Source organism: Theobroma cacao, chromosome 1, assembly GCF_000208745.1.
Source record: "Theobroma cacao cultivar B97-61/B2 chromosome 1, Criollo_cocoa_genome_V2, whole genome shotgun sequence".
Taxonomy (NCBI): domain Eukaryota; kingdom Viridiplantae; phylum Streptophyta; class Magnoliopsida; order Malvales; family Malvaceae; genus Theobroma; species Theobroma cacao.
The window spans coordinates 20,125,366-20,145,051 of NC_030850.1; the positions used below are offsets into that span (position 1 = coordinate 20,125,366).

At 34.4% G+C, this 19,686-nt stretch overlaps 1 protein-coding gene across 2 annotated transcripts; it reads right to left on the reverse strand.

Annotated features, from left to right (window-relative positions):
- LOC18612892 (E3 ubiquitin-protein ligase CHFR) lies at positions 211 to 15,606 on the reverse strand. Of its 2 annotated transcripts, XR_001926190.1 has the most exons (16): positions 15,382 to 15,606; positions 14,439 to 14,589; positions 11,643 to 11,740; positions 10,950 to 11,011; positions 10,758 to 10,849; positions 10,552 to 10,675; positions 6,739 to 6,825; positions 5,904 to 6,027; positions 5,453 to 5,560; positions 4,328 to 4,428; positions 3,642 to 3,707; positions 3,467 to 3,554; positions 1,622 to 1,682; positions 826 to 865; positions 672 to 735; positions 452 to 547 (listed from the first exon to the last, which is right to left on the reverse strand). XR_001926190.1 is itself a non-coding variant. In XM_018113876.1 (15 exons), exons 1-15 carry the CDS (start codon positions 15,464 to 15,466, stop codon positions 416 to 418), a joined length of 1,443 nt encoding a protein of 480 aa, XP_017969365.1. In that variant the 5' UTR covers positions 15,467 to 15,605; the 3' UTR covers positions 211 to 415. The 2 variants fall into 2 exon arrangements, 1 of the variants encoding a protein (XP_017969365.1); XM_018113876.1 differs by lacking the exon at positions 826 to 865 and having other exon boundaries at positions 211 to 547; positions 15,382 to 15,605.

A 19,686-nucleotide genomic window follows, 5' to 3' on the forward strand; every position in this document is an offset into this window, starting at 1 on the left:
GAAACGTGATCACAAGTTCTCCTGGGGCTTCACTTCAAGTATGTTATAGATTAAGTGTAGATATGCACGCTTGCACCTCAACTCACTACCATAAAATAGGATTTTGATTACCTCATTTTCTTACAATAAAGGCATCATAAAAGATGCCCCACACGTAACGCCGACAGCCAATTATTATCTGATGATTAGAACAAAATTGAACAGGGGGCATATACCGAAATGCTTCAGACACGAAGAAGAAGCTCTCTTTTGTACCCTTAATTCACATTAGAGCATCCAAAATATCAATGATTTAACAGCAGAAGCATGTTTTTGGAGCAAAATAGGGAGGGGGAATTAAGTACCATTTTTACCTTCTTTCCAAGGTCTACCATCATAAATAACTGTTAATTGCTATTATGTACATAAAATCATCCTAAACATTAGCACCCCTAGTTGGCCGACATACATGGTTCCTTTTGCGTGCGTGTTCTTCATTATGGTGCTGTGTCCGACAAGCATATCCATACCAACAATCTTCCCTTTGCAATGCATCAGGGGGTAGAAGCTATAATGTCACATGGGCAGGGTAAGTAAAATGGAATTGAAAAAGAAATACTAACCAATCAGAATCACATCTAATAAACAACTTGATCATATAATGCATAACTATGAAACTTGGAAAATCTTACATATTTGGGAATTGAAATCCGGAACCAATACAACAAAAACGAGACCAACTTTTCATAACAAGTGCTGCAATCAAAAAGGGCAACTAGAATTAAACATGTCACCATTTTGATTCAAATGTTCTATAAAGAGAGTAAACTAAACCCATGGGCATACTTCAATGTCTTTTGTAAGGGGCATGCCTTGCAAAATTATTCTGACGGAGAACTGATGTTCTTCAGATTTTTAATACATATTGAACTTTCAAAAAAACAAAAACTAAACCTATGGGATAAGGTTGTGTGTAGCATAACCTTATTTGCTTTTTACCACTACAAAATTGTATTTATAATAATACTGTACCTTTTTTGTTAGGGTTAACTGATTACATTTTCAAATCCAAACCAATAACAAAAATTTTAAAAAGATAGATCCTATATTTAACCATATCCTCATCAATTATGGACAAAGATAAAATTTTTATCTTGCAGACACCAAACATATGGCAGAATTATATCATCTAATCCTGTCTCCCCCTAACTGAATCATATCATCTCTATCATCCTCCATGCTAAATGCACTCAAAGATTGTAATGTAAAGGCGACTAGTATGCTGCCAATGGTTCCTATTTCTCTATTAGTCAAGAATATAGATATTCAATACACTTGCAACAACCTCCACCTACTCTAAACCTAAAAGGGCAATGCCAATGGCCATTTGAACTATTTTGGCACATCATTCCCTCAGACATGGATAAGAACAAATGTTTCAACATGGCACATTTGCTAGGGGAAAAGATCATAAGGGACAAAAGAATTTATTAGTAACCACCAATTATTGAAAAGGAAGCAGGCAAAAATATCAGACCAATAGATACTACAGACAAACCCTACAATTGGTTTGGGCTTCTTATTAGGTAACTGGAAATAGGAGGGCTGGGAGGTACAAGCTTCAAACAAAGACAAAAACTACCTGCAAACATGTGTTGCTGCAGTTATCCTCTCAGCATGATTGAGTGGCATCCTTGTTCGGTCTGCAAAACATGTGAAACTACCTTCAGAAAACTACCCTCACAGACAAAATTAGAGAAGTTTATTAAATTGGAAAATCTATCATGTTGCAAGTAAAATCAAAAGAAAATCAACATCAATCATAGAAGAAAAGTATGGAAATTGAGATCAATTGGCTTTTGAGTGCTATGCATGGTTGTCAATACCGTAATGGTAGGGTTGTTACTGGACGGTACATCTGAATTCAAAGAAAATGATAAATTATGAACTTAATTTTGTTTAAAAAATTCACTAGTGACGGTTTGTGTCAGACATATCAGCTTATTTGAGTAAATTTGAGGAAAAATGGTGCTTCACTCAGTATGCAGTCAAAGAAGGCAGCCCTTTTTCTCTTAGTAATTTGTATCAAATATATCGAAGAAGAGTTAGAAAACCGATGTTCTACAGAATCCCAAATGATCTAAGAAAAGACTGTCATAAATTCTTCTCTTCCAGGTTTTTCCATCTCATAGAAGGCATTTCTTTCCCTATCCATGTGCGAGCCATAATAGATGTCTCACAACTACAAAAGTTCAAGCTTCAGTAGTGACTATATCAATAGTTATCAACAATTTCAAAGACGGGAGGTCTTTTAAGTAGAATGTAGAGTATCTAAGTTGGCTTTGAACTTTGCACTGAAGTTAGAGAAGAGAGCAGAAAAACAAACAGGGCCAAAGAGACAAGCGGTGTTGCGATGGAATGTATTCATTTCTATTAGGTAGCCAACTAGTTGATATTAAGAAATCTTAGAACATTACTAGTTGGTATTAAGAAATCTAAAAACATTCTTTTATAGAATAATTAATTTTGTAAATTTAAATCACCCATTATGGATATTTTTACTTTTTCTTTCTTTTTAATTTTTATAGCAGGATTTTAAATGTTGTTAATATTCAAATTTTCTTCTTGTGGTTCTTATTTATGTATAAAGTGCATATATAGATATGTTATTGAAATATAAACTTTAAATCGATTATGAATCTGCAATGATAAATTGAAATACATATTAAAAGAAACAGAAACACGCCAAACAAAAAAAGAGAAACAGAAACACTTACCACTATGGTACTGATAACCTTGGTGCTATGTGCAATGAACTACAAGGAAATTCTCTACTAAAGCATCCATCAGAGATAAATTGAACAAGAACACATTTCATTCACAGAGGGCACAAGCTTAGATGCACCATCCAAAAAAAAAAAAAAAGGAACAAGAAACTCTAAATTATGACATGGACCACTAAGGGCACCTAGATGGATAGTCTTCCGATCTTTCCTCATAATGTTAAAGCTGTTGGACAAGGAATCTTTAGATGACATGAAACCTGCCCTAATACAGTTTAAGCAGAGGTTCAAGGAATCCCTTATTTAGAATGTCAGTGGAACACAGCTGTAAAAAGGTATTCATCATATAGATAATCTTAACCACAGCTTAAAAATATTACTTCGGTTAAGGGTAGCTGTTAACCAGGTCACATATTATTCCTAATAGAAATTGTGGAAAAAATGGATACTGTGTAAGAAAGGTTGACTTACTAAAAGATGAAAAACAAGATGGTGAACCAATACAAGATATGTTACCCAGACCTGGGTGTTAGTATCAAACATGGGTATGTTAAAGGCATGTGCTGTGCATTCAATTTTTCCCAAGTTGCAATCCCATTCCCCAACTTTGAAATGACTCCAATATGGGAAAAAAGAAGAGTTGAAACATGGAATATAAAAGTACCCAAATTCGAAGCACAAAAAATGTTAAAATATCAACATACCAATTTCCCTATTGTTTAGCTTTCTAATCCATTCTGCAACAACTTCCTGCAAGGTTCTCCCTGTCTGTCTAATACACCTCTCTGTGATCTATGCAAAAAGAAGTGCATCAAATCATAACTATACTAGTGGTGCAGTAGAATAGTGGAATATAATATGTTAAAGAGACTACCATACATCTTGTTCATGTCTATTCATTTCATGAGCCAAGAAAGGAATCCCAGTGATAGTGTGCTCTGAAATCTGTAAACCATATGAATCAGTAAAAATCATAAATTTTGTATGTCAAAACATTGGCACCCACAATAAAATGACAGAAATATGATATTGGGCAAGTCTTGCAGACAGAGATAAAGAGAAACTTTTCAAGCAATAATAATGCAGCAATTATAACAGGGCTTTTAAGAACTAAAGCATAATACTCAAGAACCAGAAGTCTGCTGAAGAATACATTTATTTGTATGGAAAGAAAAGTATTATAACTAAGGAGAGAGAGAGAGAGAGAGAGAGAGATTATAGAAAATGAGGAGTGACGGTCAATTTCATAGAACTCCTCTTTTGAAAAGGGAAGGGGGTACTGTTGAAACAAAAATGTTGTAACACTTTGCTTTGAATAACAGAAATGCTTGTGCTGGAATATATGAAACCTCTTTTTATTTCCAAAGAATGTCAAATCTGAAAGTAACACAGAACAGCAAGGCAGGCTTGCTTGTGCTAGAGGCATGCTTTAGACATGTGCAACATTAGTCATCTGTAAATAAACACCACATGCCAAGAGAACAAAGACAACAGTGACACATACTTTGTCCACAATTAATAGACATGGAGGTCAGGTCAATGGGTTTTCAATGAGCAGAATTTACCGGTCTAAAAATCTCATTATTGCACACAGGATAAAAGTCACTTCTGGTAACCGTTTGAGCATGCCAATATGCACCACAAAATGTTCTATCACATCCCATACCTGCAAGAGTGAACTGAAAATTCTTACAAGATGTAAGAGGTTTATGCTGGAACTTCAAGAGACATTCCCATGAGGCTCTGACCAGGAATTACAAATGTCAATGTAAGCGTACTCCACTCACTGAGGTAGTCCGTCAATATTTTAGGTTTGGTGCATTACGTTTCCTTTCAGAAATTATAAATTGGTTTTCTTGAGAAATTCATGTAAAATAGTTTTTGAGTTACAATAGATACATTGTTGATTTTGTTGGATTTGGAATTTGGTAGAGATGAAGAATTGGAGGTGAGACCAAGAGAAATATGAACATTCATGACAAAAGAAACAAATTGGATGAAAATTGATAAAAAAAAAAAAAGAAGAGAAAATAATTTTTCTGCTAATAAATTATAACAAATCAAACCATGTCAAGTTGTCAACAACTCTACTGGCTCAAAGGTAATAGAGTTATCAATTTTCCTTTATTACCATAATTTTTTGATGTACTTGGACACAATTTAGACAAATCAAAATTCAAGGATCTAGTCGAACATATAATAACAGTATAGGGACTAAATTGATACAAAAATAAAATAATTAAGTAGCAACTTGAACAAGGAACTACAAGCAAGTAACATACTCGGTGTCTAGTACTAAGAAGGATAGGAAAGAGGGGTAGGGAGTGATAGGAAGGCATTCCACACAAGCACCCAAAAACACTCCCCGAGGTAGAACAAGGAGGGAAAAAGAGAGATATAATAGAAATTAGAGGGAAAATCCAGGATAGACAAAATAAACTAGAGGGACGGAGGAAATTGGAGGGAAACAGAAGAATCGGGGAGGAAAAACCAGAATGAATCAATAGAGGGAGACAAGTTCAATACTCAAAATCTCAAATATTCACAATCGAAACCTCCTAGAAACCGAAATAACATAGGTACATATAAACCCTAGACCCTAACAAAAAAAATAACAGAATTACTAAATAAAGTCTTTAGGTCAAGTATCTGCTTTCCATGCTCTATCACTCCTGCACACCAATACTTACAGTGTTGTAGTTCACTCATATCAGCTCTAGAAGGCATCATTCCACCACAAACTTGACATTGTAAATGAATGGTGTGCTGGTTGCATTGAAACCCACCAATTTCAGAGCCTAAAATTTGCAAGTTAACCAGTTAGATTAAACAAGGAAATGCCAGAAATTAGAAACATAAAGCAAGAATTAGACAGAAACACCAATCAAGAGCTAAGTTCATTATTTACAGCAAGTCATAAAAAGTAAGAAACACTAATTAAAGGAGGAAAAAAAGAGAGAGCATGATGTTGATGTTATTTTTCGCTTTTAATATTGGCATCTAATGGTGCAATGCAACAATAGAACTATTAAAGACTGAGAAACAAAAGAAGGGCATATGCATAGTATAAAAGGGAAAATAAAAGAAAGAAATCAAGAATATGATTTCCAAAGACAAGTCCTAATGTAAAACTGATCTCACCACATTGAGGGCATTGAGGCCCTGCATCATCGCTTTCCTGACTATCATATTCTTCACTGTCAAGCACCTCATCCAAAAACGCCTGAGCCCTTTTCCTTTGGATACCTCTTCCGGACCTAATGACCTAGCATAGTAAGAAGTACAAAGAATAAGAGACAAAACAGGAGAGAAAAATCATAGACAGATTAGATTATAGCTAAATAATTCATGCAGGTTTGCCAGAGAAACCAAGATATCATGCAAATAAAAAGAACGAAGCATCTTTCTAAGCTGAATGTTGTAAGAAGCAATTACTGGGGACCTCAACACTGGTGGATAATATCAGAGAATTATTAATGTATATCCCAACACAGATACATTATGGTGCTTATAGCATTTTTAATTATTATCCAAGGATAGTCTTGAAGGATTGCTTACTGCTTTCCCAACTAAAATAAGGACTTTATAAGGTGATGTGGGTACAAACTAATCACTGGTTTACCAACGTGAAGAGGTTGCCATTGTTGCTCTATTTTCAGCTGAAAGAACTCCCTGAAGTCCAGCAAACAATTATATACCAAAACTACATTTTGGGTTGTATACGGCATCTAAAATTGGAAAATCTTTACTCTTGTTTTTACACAACAATGTGAAAGCTACGTTACAAGGATTGGGGTGTTAGCAATAGGTTAAGATGCAAACAATATTATAGGCATGTGGAATATTAAATGTCATATTTGCCTAATCCCAGCACTTACTACTCGAGGGTATATAGCATTCTCAGTGACATCATCATACAAATAAACAACATAGAAATTACAAAAGACAGACAATGACACTCAGTGCAACTACTCACAAGGTTTGATCGTATAGTTGCATAAGAGTCTATAAGTGCAACTTCTTCATTTGAACGTCTCAGTGAAGGATCCGCTCGCAGGATGTCCTGGACAGAACAAACAAGCAGTTGATTAGATAAAAACGAAACAATACAAACAATATTACATCCTACTCTAGGAAAATAACACAAGTTTAAACCATTAAAGTGCTCATAAATGCAAAAAGATAAGAACATGATGTGTGAATGAGACCTCTAATCATTACAAAATAGGTCCAAAGAAGTATCCACTAGCAGCTCTAAAGCGCACTAAGCATTCTGGTAACACGAGGAAACTGTCATGCTACATCTAGAGATGGCAAAAGGGTGGGCTTGAGTGGGTTCTGACCAAGGTATCTTTGAGTTCAGATAGTTCCAGATTCAATTCATCTCAGGTCTGATTCTTTTGAGCTTCAGCTTCTTTTCGGTTTAGGTTTTCTCAGGTTCAGGTCATCCCTGTTCAGGCAGTTTGTGTCCTAAGATTTAAAAAAAAAAAATGCTGCCCAAATAACTCAGCTTCTTTTAGTTTCAGTTTTTCTTCTTTTTTTTTTTATTCAAAGGAAACAAATTAGTCTTTCTTATTCTTTTAATTTCCTATATTAATTTTACCAAACTCCATTAGCTTTGTGGGAATATTTCTAGTAGATCATTAATTTTAATGAAAATTCAATTTTATGAGTAGAAAGTAAAATTAATTGTTATTACATTTTTGTCTTTGGTCATTTCACATTTTATATAAGATCATCTGATAGACTCAGGTCCTTCCAAGTTATGACTTCAAGCCATTTTGGTTCAAATCATTTGCAATTTGAGTCATTAAGTTCAAGCTATTTTGGATTTGGATACTTTTGAGTTTAGGCTCATTGACTATTTTTTTAGTCAATCTGAGTTGGGTCTGGTTGGATTCAGTCAAGTTTTCGTGTTTGGTCAACTTAGGCCACCTATAAATACATCTACTGGGAGAGAAAGCATGCACCAAGAGATTTTGAGATAGGTGGTGGAAGAGAATAAGTGAGGCAAGCATCATAGTTCATACCTCACTGTTTGTGACAGGAATAATAAGTGCATCCATTACAAACTCTTCCTAATGGCATTATGCATTTGATTAATTAGGGATAATGAAGTCTAATTATTCAAGGTTGTCACCATGGTAGTGGAGAAGTCAAAAGGATTCTAGTCAACTAAATGGCAAAGCTCCAAGCCTTAAAAGCTAATTACGTTGTTTTGATAGTTTTTAAATTAGGGTATTAAAGAGTGCAGAGAAGCAGCAATAAGAGCTAAATAAAGCAAAAAGTCAATGCTTAGAGGTCAAGTTAGGAGATTTTTCATCAATAGGAGATAGTAACTCTTTCCCATTAGACATCTTGAAATGCTTAGATTGCTTAGCAATGGTGTTTTGGAAAGACAACAGCTCATCTTCAACAATAATGAAAAAAAAACTTGAGACAACAATAGGGTAAAAGTACACAAATTGATAGACTGACCAGAAAAAACAATTAAAGAGTTGGGTTTGAATGATAGTGCGTGCATCCCCTTGCTCAAAGAGCTGGGTCTGGATCCTTCGGGTCATTCGCGAAGATTTAAGAGAAAAGAAAAATGATGTTCAACAATTATGCAATGTTTGATGCTGAATGGATAGTATGATAATGAAACACTTAATCCTAGGAACAGAAAAAAGGATGAAGTGTGACTACATATTTCATAGTTTACAAATGTTGATAACAAGGGATTGGCATGCCTATTGGTGTTGTCAGTAAGTGCTAGAATGTCCTTGGCCAAGCTCACATCAGGCCTACCAAGACTACCTAGCCTGACCCAAGCCACTTGTTTACATATTATTTTATTGTTAAAATAATAAAACATTGATGTATATTAATTTTTAATTATTTTATTATATTTTATGATTAAACTTAAATAAAAATATTATTTATTAATAAAATAATCTACTCCAGTCTAGTCGACCCAAGCTTGGGTCTAAAAATCTATGCCTGAGCCCAACAAGATACATGCCAAGCCTATGAGCTTCCACGGGTAGTCTGGCCCTTGGACATCTTTAGCAAATGCCTAATGGCACTGCCAGCAGCTGGATGAGGCCATTGGCAAGGCAATTTGGCACTGCCAATGATTAGATCTAGCCATGGACTTTATTTTTTATGAACTTGAAATAGCTATTACATTGGAGGTGTCAAAATGGCTTTTTCAAGTTCATCATAGCATAGCTCATTCCAATAAATAACTGGGCCAAACTCTAAAATTGAAGCAAATGGAGAAATAGCCATTCCACCTAGAATAGACCTATTGCACTTGGTAAATTGCATGGATGGTCCTCGAACTTCTAAGTTGATAACATTTTAATTGTTTTATATTGGTCCAATGGAATGCTCAACCTTACTAAAATTGAAAGTTATTAGAATGTAGTCCTTCCGTCTATTTGGTTTGTCAAAACTGTAGAGGTTACATCTAAGCACGACACTGCTATTTATATTTGCTATATTTTCTTTCCTTTATCCTTTTTATTTTTCCTCTTTCTTGCCTTCCCACACTCCCAACCCACCAGCAAGGAATGTGATGCCATAAAAGGATGTGTTGTGTGCAAGGGCCATTTTTGGTGCCACCAGTACATTAAGGCTAGATCCAGCCTTTATAACTAATCAATGTGCGTTGGGCCAACTATGGCCTTAGTAAGTGCCACTTCATATTTGGCCCTTGCTTGCACTGATCAATGCATTAAGGCAAACTATTGCCCTACCAGACATAGATCGACACACATAGGGCCAACTTCACCCCAACTTTGTGCCAATCAGTGCACTACAATAGGATTCAAGCACAATAGGGTCAGATTTGACCGTATCCATTCCATATGGCTCACAATGGCGCATTCTAGCCCCAAGGAGACAAACCAGCGCTAGTCAAGCCAAATCTAGCGCCACCAAGTTAGATTCCCCTCATCCCAGCTTTCCCCCTCCCCCCCCCCAACCCAAAACGGCACATTTGTTCAGATCTAACCATACCAATGCGAAAAAAGAAGGAAAAAGATGAAGAAAGGAGAAAACAATAAAGGAAAAAAAGAAAAGGAGAGGAAGAAAAGAAAATAGAAAAAATTATGAAATTTTTATCTTTAATTAATCATTTTTTTAAAACCCTTTTCCACTCTAGTGGTCCTACATAGAACAACTTATTCCACTTGCATGTCATTCTATCAATCTTGACAGGTCAAATTGACAGAAAGACGACTGATAACCATAAATAGGGTTGAGGATTAAAACTTAATAATTTAATGATTAAGGACCAAAATGTAACCACAATAGAAGATTAGGGACCGTCCATGCTATTTACCCCTATTTCACCCACACATGCGTGTTCTCAAGGTTGAAACCAAGACATTGTCTACACTATTCTGTGGTTTTGGTTCAAGCAAAAACTAAGCCCATTGGTGTTTATTCTATTCGCCATGCAAAAGTAAACTACAACTTTTTATTCTTTTAATTTTCTCCCAATCTCAATGTCACTAGCATTTGCTCGATTACCAATAATTAAAAAATAATGAACCGGAAAAGTAGCCAAGCACATCCATAGGAAGTTATAAGTAATGTTCACATTACTAACTCCTTACTCATATTACAGTACCTATGATCTATTTTGGCAATCTGAATTCTGAAGTTGCATCACCATGGCATTTCTTCAGTTATCAGAATTTTGGAATATCTGATAAAGGGTACTAATATTACGGGATGATTCAAGCCAAAATACCTCAAATAATAAAAATAGAAAAGAAGAGGCAATTCAACATCCTACCTCCTCAATATTCCACAGAAAATGGTTTCTTCCAGCAAATTGTACAACAGCTCTACATTGGGGGCACAGCACACTTGAATGTTTCTTCTGTGACCTCTTTAACCACTCTGAGAAGCATCCATTGCTAAATACAATAGAAGGAAGCTAGAATCAAAATCAATTACGGCAATGTATTTTACTATATAAGTAATACATAAATTACAAACCAGAAGTTATGAAGGCAAGGAGCAATAGTGACAACATCATGCCATATATTCAAGCAGATGCTGCATTTTGCATGCTCAACATCTACACAGATCTGAAAAACACCAAATACCAAAACATATATGCCATAAGCATACCGAAGAATGCAACAGTGAACATGAGAGAAAAATATTACATGATTAATGTTTATTCACCTTCAATTGCCTTTTGCAGGTTTCTGGACCAGGCATTAGTTTAAATTTGTAGCTCAAATATCCTAGAAACAACAAGAGAAAAACATGACATAATCCCACCAGCACGTTATATCATTTAAAATAAAACTACTATTATTTAATGTAACTTCAAGTATTTCTTTGCCCAGCAGATTACTTCATTAAGTATACAGAACTACTCATCAGATTTCTCATAAAACCGTAGCCTAAGGGCCTAACTCAACCCAACCATTCCCTTTACTACAAGGGGATATTGCATAGGGGAAGTAGCTTCTAAGTTACTGGAGGACATCAGTTATATGCTCCCACTGCAAAAGTTAAACTGAATTACTTCACATTTTGTGAGGAGGGACAAGCCCTTGAGCAATGAGAAAAATGGCTGCCTCCCTCCCAGTCCACAACGTCCTTAAATTAAAGCATACTAAACTCTAAAATTCCTTTTCATTTGAAAAAGCAGAAATCAGAAAACAAACTCAACACTTCGCGGTCTAGGCATCATATTTATCAGCAATTTTAATCTATAATACACAGTTTGCATAAACTACTATTAAAATCAACAATATTAAAAAAAAAAGAATTAATGAGTGATCTATAAAACGATTTAGCTGGTTGAATTTAAACAGTCAAAAAAAGTCAGTTAAGAAAACATAACCATCAGATCAAACTAAAGCTTACCCTCTCTATTAGGACCCAGAACTATTTCAGTTCCACATTTTATTTCAACAACATCTTCTCTTTGGACAACAGCATCATCAACAAGCATATCATTTGAACTGCAGTAGGAGAAAAGAGAAATAGGTAAAAATAAATACCTGTATCCAGTAGTAATTGGAGAAATAGAACACAAAATTTACAGGTTAAATGGGATAATTACTATCATGAATGATGAGTACATCACCAGTCAATTAAAATTTCGCACCAGTTATGTCCATTCATCAATTTGAAAATTATAAAAAAAAATCAGTTTTTATAGGAATTACAATTAAGTTTAACAAAGGGATCCAACTGGGATCCTCTTGAAGGAATCCCACAAAAAAACAAATATTATCTTGCAATGCACGTTTTTATACGATAAGCAAGATTATGGACAAGCATAAGAGGTCAAGAAATATCATACTGTCTGTCAATAAACAAGATGAGTACTATGAGGGACATATTTACTCAGGTATTGACAATTAATTAAAACATTATTATCCACAAGGAAATCCATTCTCCAGAAACTTTACATAAAGAAGATTTCAAATTGTATACAACAAGAATAAACATATTAACTTCATATGACATGATTACAACGGGACATACCATAATAGGTAATATGGATACTTTATGAGAAAGGATATACAAGGGATCTAGCAACTAATTAAGGATAACATGGTTTAAACTTTAAAATACAGATTACCACTTAAAAAGACTTCTAATATATTGTTTAAGAATAATTAAGGCAAACTACAAATCTCGTCCATTCAATTAGCAAGGCCAAACTTCATGTTTTATTATTGTACATTCAAGACTTTAAAATTAGAGATAAGGTATCACAGCCATAACTTTAAAATTCTGTGTCCTAGGAATTACATTTTATATTAAGCTATCTCTTTCCAAAATTAAATGCTTCTGAAGAACACTGTACCCAACTCATCCATTGGATGTTATAAATAAGACATAGTACGTCTATTACAATGTAAAATAAGCATATAAACATGTTTGTGTCTCAAAGTATCCTCAATGCAAGGCATATTTTAATGGGAAGTTCTACTTTTTCATCAAAAGGAATCAGCAAGATTATATCTCAAAATAATATAGAAATACCCACACCAAGCCCAAGAAATTGTCTGGTCTAGGATGCAGATATATGAGGCTAGGAATAGTATAATTCAGCAGAAGTATCATCTTCAAGAAAGGACATATTTGCCAGCAACAGAAGTTACAGTTTCCTAAACATTTATTTAGTCAACTTAGATTCATAACATTCTGGCAAAAAAGAGAAGGCAAAAGCTCCTCTTCTCATTACTGAACAATGAAATAGCAGCCAAAGACAGTCCTGGCCTTCCACAAGGACAAAATTTTGTTTCCTTCTTGATGTAAGTATCAAAATAGCCACGGGAACAACAAACCGGTCTTCTGGGGTTATCTGTGACTTCCTAGACAATTAATATAGAAATCAAATATTCAAAGAACAAGTAGCTGCATTCCATGTTTATCAGACTCGGATGTCAATGCTGGTCATGTGCATATGTCTTAACACAGATGCAGTCAATTTTTTACTTACATTTGAAGTGTCATACCCCATATCTATACCCACTTTGTGGTATCAAATGCGTCTAACAAGGGTAGTACTTAAAGCAACATGGATTACATAGGAAGATTCAGGTTTAAATGCTTTATTGGACTTCAAAACAACCTTACCTGTTGATGCATTATAAAATGATTACTACATCACTAATCTTTGTGTAGTTATCTCATCCAACACTACAGAAACCCAAAGATAGAAGAAAAGATGTAGGCAGGGTTTGGGAAGTCCGCAGAACACAATATTTTGCTAATTACACAAAGCCTGGAAAACCTAGAAATTGATGGACTTAAGTTCTTATGTGTACAGCACTTAATCAAGCTTTAAAATTTGTAAGACAGGAAAAACCCTTCAAATTTATAAGAAAACCAGTTTTTATTTGGCATAAGATATAGAGGATTGCATGGGAACTTGCTTAGACAAGCACTCATTTATTATCATGATATATTTTGTAGTTTCAAGTAGTTATTTTGCTAATTATAACCTAAAGTTTTTTTACTACTTCCTTGCTAAGGACACTTGAGGATGATTACTCTCATTTGTAGCACTCTAACACTAAGTAAAGATACAAGAACTTTAATGATAATGAGGAGTACTTCTTTAGTTGTCACCCACTCAAAATTAGCCTTATTAGAACCCCCATATAAAGAAATGCAATCTTTCATTTTAAGAAGGATGTTTTCAGCTGTATTTCTCTAGAGTGTGGCAAGATGCCATCTTACATGTGGTGACTCGAGAATATCCCAATTGTTCTTTGAAGTTTTATTACTATTGATACCGTTTGTTCATACTTCTCTGTATATGTAACTATTGTGCTGCATCATATAGACTTTGAAAGGTTCGGAAATCGATAGTATCCAGAAATACTTGCACTGAAAAATGTGGCAAATGCAAAGGCAGATAGAATTATGACATTGATCTATACATTATCACACGCTATTCTACAGGAGTTTGGTTGCAGTTGTGCAAACCCATTTTCCTCTCTTGATTATTGTAAGACCAACATTAGAGATTAGAACAGGTAACTTGATTGAGTCACACACATTATTCATGATTTATAATGCATGTTTTTACTAAATCTAGTTACTTTACTGAACTTTTTATTTTACATTATCAATAGATATTTAAAGAATTGCTACCAAACAAATAAATCCACAGATAGGCTAGTCATCAATTGCAAATACCTTTTATTTTTCATCATTGCTGTTAACAGATCCGGATTCCTTGTTATTCTGCACCATTCATGCTTCTCTTGAGAAGAGGACGTGACCTGTGAACTTACTATCATCTCATTTGAACATATCTCAACATCTGAAAGTTGTGCATCTAATGGTACTGCAACAAATAAAAGTTGATGAATATCCTAGCCCTTAATGGTAAAAAGTCACCAAAAATTTCATATCATAAGACAAAAGCATTTTCACGTCAAAATCCAGCATTTGATTCTTTGAGAACTCATATCAGAATCATCCTACTCATACCAATATTAGTAACAATAGTAGTTTAATAATGTCCAGCAATGATACAATCATAGCAAGCAGTCAAGCATTCAAGGTAATGATGATGTAAAATGAACTAGATAACGAAATTGTTCAAATAGTCAAAGCAAAGAAGAGCCAAGTGCTGCCCTAAATTTATGCACTGCTTATGCAATATGAAGAAGATATCTAACTTCACTAACAAATAGATATTCCAGAGATATGGAAGATAAAATTCCTGTTTCCACAGTAAAATTATACTCATTTAAAACACGACCCTCAAATTGTTTAATCAACAAAAATTTAATAATTTCAAGATTGAAACAGCATGCAGCCAACATGTGGAGAGTTGGACAAATTCCAATTCGGGCTGTGCCAGAAATGAACGTTTCACATTTCAGCAAAGATATGCCCTTGGTATACGTGCAGGTATTGAAAAACAAAATCCGACGAAGAATTCCCAATTCAATTTAAACACACAGATGATACATAAAAACAAGCATAACTGGAAAATACAATGCAAAAGATACGCATAACAAAGTTTAGAATGAAAGAACATAACAGAATTTTTGTTGAGTACAGATTAATTGAGTAAATGACAGAAGAAATAAAAGGAAGGAAAGGAAAAATGGGAAATTGGGGGAGGTACCAAGCTTAGCCCAGAAGTGGGAGGTGGGTTTTGAAGTAGAGGATTCCCCAACTTCAGCCGTGGATGAGCTTGTTACCATATCCATGGAGCCTGGCCTGGGGTATTAGGCTTACCAGAGAAAGAAAATCTACACCCTTTGTATTTATACTTTGGTTTTGGGACGGCGAAGCTTGCTGCGGAAGACTGAAGAGGGACGCAAAGGTCCCACTTAGTATTTTAAGCCTGGTCAAGTTTGGAATCTGATATGTAATATATAATATAAGTTAGTACATTAGTGTTAATTGTTGAGTTTGGTTTCAAGAGTGAAACGACACCGACTCGGTGATAAATTTATTAAAGAACCAACTCAAGTCATAGCAAAAATATAAAATGAAATATATTAAATATAATTTTATCTTTTTCTAAATTAAAATATAATTCAAATTACAATAATTTTAACCTTCAAAAGGTTTTCAGAATATGACACCTGACATTGTAAATCGGTTGATGAATGGAGAGTATTACAGGATTTTAAAGAAGAGGCTGGTGCGCTTTGGTAATTTGGACAAAGATGTATTTCGAGTTTTGTAGATACTGTCTAAGGGTGTTTTGGGGTTTTACTCTCTATACAAGGGTTTCCGTTTGCAATTCTTTCTCGAATGTTCTTCTCTTTCGTTGTCTTTATGGGTTTTCATCCATGTGTCTGGATTCCTTGTATTTTGGTGGCTTTTCTGTTTGTTCTCTACATTTTTAGTCTTTGGATTTTTTGTCGGTTGTTCTATGGATTAATGTTTTAGGTTTTCTTGCTTCTTTGGTTCTTGAAATGGTTGGGATATTGAGACATTTTCTATCTGTTGTTTGTGTTTTGGGTTCTTTGGATTTCTGGGATTCTTCTATGCATCGGTGTTTTGGGTTCTTTGGTTTCTTTGGTTCTTGACAAGGTTGGGGTTTCGAGGTTCTTTCATGTGGCTATGATTTGGATTCCTTGGATTTTTTTGGGTTTTCCTGCATGTTCTTTGCGTTTTGAGTTGTGTTGGCTTTTTTTTTTTTTCATTTTTGTGGGTTTTCTAGGTTATTTGGTTTTGGTCTTTTTCTTGTATGCCTGTTTCATTTGGCTTTAGATTAGTATAATTCAAGATTGATCGGCGCAGCATTTTTTTTTTTTGTTTATGTTTCTCTTTTATCTATTGTCCGTGTTTTGGGTTCTTTGGTTTTTTGTGGATTCTTCTATGCATGGGCTTTTTGGCCTTTTTGGTTCTTGACACGATTAGGGTTTTGAGGCTATTTTCACGTGGCTATGATTTGGATTTTATTAGAATTGTTAGCTTAATGAATCAAGTAACAAGAATATTCAAGAGATGCGTGAATTGAACTTTAAAAGTTTTTTCAAAAAATGGAGTATGAACCAATGTAATCAACTATGGAGAAATTCTAGTAGACTATGATTATATTTTTTGTTAATAAGACCTTTTCAAAAACTATTTAATCAAATATATAGTCAATTATGGAAGCTTGATAGTCGACCCTAGATCAAAATTTGTTTTGGAAGCTTGTAAGAAGAATTCCAAAGAGAATTATGATGAATGTTCAAATCTTGAAAAAGTTTACTTTATTAAGTATGGACAAATGATCACTTTTAAAAAAAATTTAAAATATTTTTCAAATATAAATTAAGTATAATACAAGAAAAATATTTTCAAGAATAACTAAGAAGTTTTAACGGCCTTCTTTCCGATCGTTATTGACGTCTAAGATTTGAGGGAGAATTCGTCAAAATCCTAAACAAACTTTAGTTGAAATTCTTGTTAACTAAATCGAACATTTTAATACGTATATTAAAATACTAGGATTTCCTTATAACGTTCCGCCTTGTGGTGACTATTAAAAATTCTATTGAATTATGTAAAATATGATTATTTACTTAAACCGATTAAGAGCTTTAATCAAAATTCGGCAATTAGATAACAATATCCAATTCTAGCAAGCTTCAAGATACATTCAAACATCACATTTAGAATCCATTACACAACCTCGAAGTTTCTCAGCGATACAATTTTGATAAACTAATAATTTTTATAATTTTGACCGTTCTACACAATATGACCTTTATGCAGCGGAGCAACTTGAAGTGGAAGTCTAAGAGATGCCATTACCTATGTCATAATGAGTCAAAATGTGCTGAGGCAATACACGCGAGCTGATCACTTATCTGCAAAAAAGGGAAGATAAGGGGGTGAGTCTCATAGACTTAGTGATCATCGGTTTCTTGAGCAGGGTGTAGATGGGAAACAAGCTAGAGATAGAAAATTTGAATATTAAAAACATAAGAATATATATATATATATATATATATATATATATATATATATATATATAAACAATTTTAACTCAAATGGAACATTTGTGCCTTACATATAAACCCAAGAATAGTGATGCAAAATAACCATTTCAAGTAATGTATTAAAACCAGTGCAAGTGAAAGACTTTTACTGTCGAAATCATTTAATATCCTTTACTTAAAATGGAACCAACATAAGCACGCACGCTCTCGTAAAATCAAGCATTATCAATGCTTATACACAAGCTTATAAATGATTTCATCCTTGAAGTATTAAACGCAAAATCATCGTATAATTAAAGGAGTTACGAAAAAACCTGTATTTCTCATCATGTGAAAGATTCGTGTTTGAAAACCCAAAGAGATATCACTTTCGAATAGGTTATCGTAATAATCAACTCGTGGACCCGCTTCCACTTAATAACATCCGATAGGCCCCCCTCCACCGGATTCCCACAGCAATAGCAATCTTGACGATGTTGGCCAACATCAGAGAAATCATGTGGTCGCATCCACGTATATCAACTTGTACCTTAGCCACGTATATCAACCTATGGCCATGCCACGTATATGTATCACAGACTGTGGCCTAGCCATGTCTAATAGTCCGTCGAAGACCCAAAGGTTCTTTAGCTAAAGCTCACTTGTGCACAAGGGTCACATTATCCTGATGTGACAATCAACCTGCTCTCGAATCTCTTGGTTTGACAAAACCATTTATAATTAAATTGGGTTTTCAAAAGCTTATTTTAAATCTATTTCCAAAATACCAATCACAGTGACGTTATAAATCTGTTTGTAAGAATTCATGATGTAAAACCCTTGCATGAGGTTGAAATATTAAATTCAAGCATGGTGAGCATAAAGCTTATTCATGAATGCACATCACAAAAACAAGTAAGGCATGTTTTGACATAAATCGTGGTAAAGAGCTTGTTTCACAGTTTCTAAAACCTTTTACATATATAGCTTATATATATACCAAAATGTTTCTAAAAAACATAGCATTCACAAGTGCCTAGCACTCTACCAACTCATTCTATTCACAATTACAGTACAATTCGATTGCTAATCCATTTAAAAATCACTTACTGAAGCTAACAACTTATGCTATCCACAATTGCATTGAAAGAAAACCAGCAACGTTTATTATATGTATGTCAATATATAGTTTATGGAACTTTTGAAATAGACACCCCCTACTCACCTCACAATGGCAGGATGCTACTTCGCCATTGATTCGGGTGCATCTCTTGCTAATTTTACTTGCCGGTCACTCGTCACCTCCTGTGCTACACCACCACAGCAATTATTCTTTAATTGTCAATTTACTGGCAGTAATTAAACTCAAAATACTTAACGACTTTACAATTTGTTCTATCTCACATTTGCTACCCTCACTAGCTTAATGCTTTTATAGTTATTCTTATTTCAAAATTAATCTCATGCTCAAACACAATTATATATGGGCAGCAACTTTACCCAAGAAGTCTTAAATCTTTACATGCATAATCCTTTATCATTTACTTTCTTCAAAACATTATAACTGGTATAAACATTCTCTTTAGCCGAATCTAAGATAGAACAATCCATTCTCATTGCTTGCTTACCTTTAGAATAGCTTGGACTTTACATGCATCTCTAATATGCCTCAAAGTTTTGATCATCAAGGCTTAAATCCACCGCTCAACCAAAGGTTGATGACATGCATGCATCTATTTCTTTCAAATCTTGGAAACCTTTGCTGCAACAAACACTTTCCTATGTTACCATCCGAGTTTCAAAACATATTCAAACTAAAATCACAATTCTTACCTTTCCTCACTTGGATCTTGAAACCAAGCCACGCATCTCCTTTAAATCTCCAAAGTTCCCTTTGAATTATAAGATATCAAGACTCAACAAAAGTAAAGGAAAGGAAAGCTCATGTTTTCTTTAGATTTTTCTCCAAAAAGTCGAGCCTTTCCTTGCATGTCTCTTTTATTTTC